This window comes from Anomaloglossus baeobatrachus, chromosome 4 (genome assembly GCF_048569485.1).
Source record: "Anomaloglossus baeobatrachus isolate aAnoBae1 chromosome 4, aAnoBae1.hap1, whole genome shotgun sequence".
Classification (NCBI taxonomy): domain Eukaryota; kingdom Metazoa; phylum Chordata; class Amphibia; order Anura; family Aromobatidae; genus Anomaloglossus; species Anomaloglossus baeobatrachus.
Window position 1 is genome coordinate 438159907 of NC_134356.1, and position 6000 is coordinate 438165906.

General features: G+C 37.3%; 1 protein-coding gene across 1 annotated transcript in view; it reads right to left on the minus strand.

Annotated features, from left to right (window-relative positions):
• The window catches only part of CRABP1 (cellular retinoic acid binding protein 1), a 107255-nt gene extending 101841 nt beyond the window's left edge, over nucleotides 1–5414 (minus strand). Inside the window, exon 1 of the mRNA XM_075345497.1 lies at nucleotides 5238–5414. Coding sequence (XP_075201612.1) covers nucleotides 5238–5307 — 70 coding nt within the window. The 5' untranslated portion in view covers nucleotides 5308–5414. The remainder of the gene's footprint in view (nucleotides 1–5237) is intronic.
• Between the last annotated feature and the right edge of the window lie 586 nt (nucleotides 5415–6000).

Here is a 6000-nt window from a genome sequence, read left to right on the forward strand (position 1 = left end):
TCATGTGCAGGGCAGTCCTGCACGCCCCCTGCTGTGACTGACCCCCTCACTGTAAAGCACAATCTCTATTGAGAGCTTAGTGTGGGTGGGACATCTACCTTGGCTCAGCCACATGCTTAAAACTCAGTTCTTTGATCATGTCAGAACGGAGGCACCCAGTAATCTATGTGATACACCGTTGGATTCAGAAACTCGTTGCCTACATAATGTTGCTGTCAGATGATGTAACAAAAACCTGCTGACAGATTCCCTTTTAGTACATGATACAGTCAAAATCATGTAATAACATGCAGAACATTTATGAAGTCAATTATTACGTTTCCATTCAGTCTTTATCTAATAGACCAAGGTACAATTGTCTGAAAACTTGTAAAAATTATTTATTACATTTTTAGCTGATAGGCACCAAATTGTGCAGCTTGGTACAGAAATTATAAATACAAATGACAACTTTTTTCTTTTTGGAACCTTTGTTTTGCCTTCTTAGAACTATCTAGGACAAATGTTTTTTTTTTATTTTCTTACTAGAGGGGTGGTGCATTAATTACATGACAGCATGTTCCTAGTTATTTCCCAATACCAGTAGCTGTGAAGCATGTTAAGATGCTGATGTAATTCTTTGCCAGACTAGGTATGCCTTATATGTTATGCTGGAGTTTAGGATCTCTGAACCTTTCAAGTAACAAATAGACATTGACCACTTGACATAGTAAAAAGACTTTCTTTTAGGCCCTATATACACTAGAAACGCATCTTTTTAGGGCGGCCTATCACACTCCCTAGCCAAACTAATTTCACCTAATCCCTCTACAACTTCTCAGAACATAACCCCACGTCAAACTCCATGGCACCCAAACGCATCTCAAGGCTCTGGCCAACTGGTCCAGGAAGCCATTCTCTATCCCCCATGAGATGGCTGGATTGTCATTGTAAATAAGCACTTGTACCTTGCCCCTCCCCCCATCTCATTGTAGATTGTAAGCTCTCACGAGCAGGGTTGCCATTTTTCCCTTCAAATATTGTATCTTCTATAATTGTTACTTGTTTGTATATGTTTATGTATATAATATGTATATGTATATGAGCCTCCTGAATTGTAAAGCACTGCGGAATATGATGGCGCTATAGAAATAAAGATTATTATTATTATTATTACTACTTGAAACCAGAAGTTTACTTACACTATCTAAAAAGACACATATGCATGTTTTTCTCACTATGTGACATGAAATCAGAGTAAACTTTTCTCATTTTAGGTCAATTAGGAACCAAAATTATTTATAATTGACAAATGCCAGAATAATGAGAAAGAGTGAATGTTTTAAGGCATTTTTATTACTTTCTGCAAAGTCAAAACTTTAAATACTAAGAGTACTATGCTTTTAAACAATCTGGGACAGCCCATATAATGATGTTGTGTCTTTGAAAACTTCTGATAGGTTTACTGGTAATATCTAAGTTAATTAGAAACACACCTGTGGATGTATTTTAATGCACACCTGAAACACACTGCTTCTTTATGTAGCATCATTGGAAAGTCAAAAGAAATCAGCCAAGATTTAGGAAGAAAATTGTGGACTTACACAAGTCTGTTTCATCCTTGTGCCGGCGTCACATGGTACGATATATCGTGCAATATGTCGGCGGGGGTCACGGAATTCGTGACGCACATCCAGCATCGTTAGAGATGTCGTACCGTGTGACACCTCCGAACGACTGTGAATGAGCAAACATACTCACCTTATCGTTGCTCGTTGACATGTCGTTCATTTTCAAAATGTCGGTCCTCCTTCTGTGCTCCGGTTGTTCATCGTTCCCGAGGCAGCACACGTCGCTCCGTGTGACACCCCTGGAACGACAAACACAGCTTACCTGCATCCCGCCGGCAATGCGGAAGGAAGGAGGTGGGCAGGATGTTACGTCCCGCTCATCTTCTCCCCTCCGCTTCTATTGGCCGGCCACTGTGGGACGTCGCTGTGACACCGAACGTCCCTCCCCCTTCAGGAAGAGGATGTTCGCCGCCCACAGCAACGTCATTCGGGAGGTAAGTACGTGTGACAGGGGTAAACGACTTTGTGCGCCACGGGCAACTAATTGCCCATGACGCACAAACGATGGGGGCGAGTACGATCGCTCGTGCAATCGTACGATAGATCGTCCCGTGTGACGCCGGCCTTAGGTGCAATTTCCAGATACCTGAAGTTGCCTCGTTCATTGGTACAAACAATTATACGCAAGTACAAACAAGATGGGAATGTCCAGACATCATACTGCTTAGGAAGGAGATGGGTTCTGCATACCCGAGATGGACGTGCTTTGGTCAGACATGTGCATATCAACCCAAGAACAAAAGCAAGAGACTTTGTCAAAATACTGGTGGAAGCTGGTAAGATTATGTCATTATCCACAGTGAAACGAGTACTGTATCAATATGGTCTAAAAGGCCACTCTGCCAGGAAGAAGCCATTACTCCAAAAGAGACATAAAAAAAGCCAAATTTATGTTTGCAAATGCACACAGGAACAAAGACCTTAATTTTTGGAAACATGCCCTGTGGTCTGACAAAATTAAAAGGGGCCATAATGACCATCGTTGCATTTCAAGGAAAAAGGGAAAAGCTTTGAAGCCCAACAACACCATCCCAACCATGAAACACGGGGGTGGCAGCATCATGTTCTGGGGTTGTTTTGCTGCAGGAGAGAATGGTGTACTTCACAAAATAGATGCCATCATGAGGAAAGAAGATTATATGACAATACTGAAGCACCATTTCAGGACATCAGCCAGGAACTTAAAGCTTGGGCGGAAATGGGTCTTTCAAATGGACAATGACCCAAAGCATACTGCCAAATTGGTAACAAAGTGGCTTAAGGATACTAAAGTCAATGCTTTGGAGTGGACATCACAAAGCTCTGATCTCAATCCTATTGAAAATGTATGGACAAAGCTCAAAAGACAGGTGCGAGCAAGGCAATCTACAAAAATGGCTCAGTTAGACCAGTTGTGTTAGGAGGAATGGGCCCAAATTCCTTCTAACTATTGTGAGAAGCTTGTGGAAGGATATCCAAAACGTTTGACCCAAGTCATACAGTTTAAGGGCAATGGCACCAAATACTATTGAAATGTATGTAAACTTTTGACTTTGCAGAAAGTAATAAAAATGCCTTAAAATATTCTCTCTCTCATTATTCTGGCATTTGGCAAATATAAATAATTTTGATTCCTATCTGACCTAAAACAGGAAAGGTTTATTCTGATTTCATGTCAGATAGTGAGAAGAACATGCATAAGTATCCTTTAGATAATATATGTAAACTTCTGGTTTCAACTGTACATAATAATGATTGTTAATATTGTAACCAAAGAAGACTATAATTAATGATTATAATTAGTGATGAGTGAATAGTAACTATTGGAGATCAAAATATTTGTAATGAATACCAAAATACTATTCCGGCATTCATCACGAATAATGACCCTAATGCAAGTTAGTGGAGAACCCGAGCATTTTTCTGGCATATCTTCCACAAAAATGCTCGGGTTGCCCGTTGACTTGCGTTACGTACGTTATTCGTTATGAATACCGGAATAATACTTTGGTATTCGTTACAAATAGTTTAATCCCGAATAGTTACTATTCACTCATCACTAATTATAATCATTAATTATAGTCTTTTCTGGTTCCATCATTATCTATGTGTTGCCAAAATGATTGATTTCAAAGGATAGAGACATATCACCGGTTGTAACAGAGTGGAATTGTGCTTTAGATTTTTCAATAGTCTTTATTCATTAATTACATGGTGATACTTATATGATATGTGAAGCATCAGGAATTATTCTCATTTTTATTGCCGATCTGGAAATTACTGCCATTTATCAACCATCATTCTGAAACTTATGAATGTCATTGCCTAGAAGGATTTACATTAACGCAGCTTGCTGTACTTTACATTCAAATTACTTGCATAAAGATACACGTTTTTTTTCATGTAGTCTATTTCTTAAAGATGAGCCATTCAAACACAATGAGGGTTGGGGGGATCTGGGTCAAAAGTAAAGACTTCCTCCCAAAAGAATAGAACTATGAAAATATCACAGTATGCCAAGTGAAAACATTTTTTATTTTGAATATCTTTGTAATCTTAAAAATCTCTGCCTGAAGTTCTTGCCAGAGTGACAGGGCATGAAATACACTCAATCTGACAAGAGCTTAGTCAGAGGCACAGGCTTAATTCTCTTGAGCAATACCTACATCAGTCATAAGTAGGTCTTACAAGATCCAGTCTGTCACCAGAATCATTTGCTCCCAAATGGCCAAGTCGAAGGATATAAAATGTAAAAATATTCAGATTATATCTCTATAATTTGATACCAGATCATTTTGGTTGTTTTGTATTTCTATGGTCATGTAATCTTTTGTGTATGTATCAGTACTGTCAACTGCATTGTATTTCTCAGCCATTGTTTTATGCATTCTTTTTTTTTCAAATATATTACTGATTAACCTGGCCATTTAATTAAAAATTAAAATAAATGAGAAAGATTAAATTCTTACATTATTTGATAAATTGTATAATTATCACTGCTTAGAGTTCTGGTATAATTTCACTATGCGAGATTCCTAATTCCATCATGATAGCATATAATCATGTATTGTTACAACCAGTGTCCATCCAGACAATCTAGTTTGTTTTTGTTCGTGGTTCTATCTATTGATTATGTAATCTACCTGTAGATATTATCTTATTGTTAAATCCCATGGAATCTACTTGTTTTTCTTTTCAATCCAATTTCATAGTTCACAAATATATTTGCAGTGTATATTATATAAATACATATGGTAGTGATCAATTTGCTTTTTTTTCCTGCAAAGTAATTAATCTCACAGTCATCTCACTAGATTTACCTGCAGTCTTACCTCTTCTTATATATGTGTATATAGAAATAATAAAGACAAAAAAAAATAATTTTGTAAAACAATATTAACCATGAAATGGATTCAGTATTGACTGATATTCTTAATTTGGTGCTTTATTATGTAAACTTATGATTGTATAATAAGAATGAAGAAAATACTTTTCAGAAATTAGTTGGTGATATGACACTTTTCTGTGCTCAAACCCAGATTTATCTAGGGGAAAGCCAAGTATTGTTGTACAGATATATAAAATACTATATAATAAAAAATTCTGGCGTGAATGCAGATAAATTATATAACCATTTGCCAATCTTACCAAGAGCTTTTAGAAGTTCATCAAAATTCTCACTGCTTTTCATTTTCCAAATTCCTGCAAAATTCGGCATGATGTATGTGTAAGTTCCACGCAGATGTTGGCCGTAAACAGGTTAGAAATGAAGGAACTTGGGATGGTTCAGTCTAAGCGGACGATCTGATTCCAGCCAGACGTCTGAATGAGTCCTGTCTTATTCTCTCATGTGTTTCATCGTGATGGAGAAGAGAGTGGGTGCCCCTCCTTCTGCCCTCTCCACTGCCCCCCTTCAGAAACGTTAGATTTTCATTAGAAATATAAGCACCTTACAAGGACATTTCTACAATGAAGAAATAATACAAATTATTTTGTTGGTGCTGCGGCTCCTGTGCTAAGGTCTATCGGATGAACAGCTAGAGTGGTTTTACTATTCCCTGTCGGAAAGTATTATTGCATTTATAGAAAGAAAACTAGATGTTTGCCTATAGCAATGCATTCATAGTAATATTTCTTAACTAATGCTTTTGATATTTGACCCACACCTGTGTAGTACATAAAACCTGGCTTTCTGGAATACCATAAAATAAAAAGTAACAGAATAGTTCTGACCTTGGGAATTATAAGGGCGGATTCATATTAATTTACTACATATTAGCGCATTGTCAAAACTATAAATAACCATGATGTGTTAGGTATACCTTAGATAAAACATCTCACTATCCCAATTCAAGATGAGCCACAATACTGAGATAGCTGACAAACAGGTACTAGCCAAACCTTTATATAC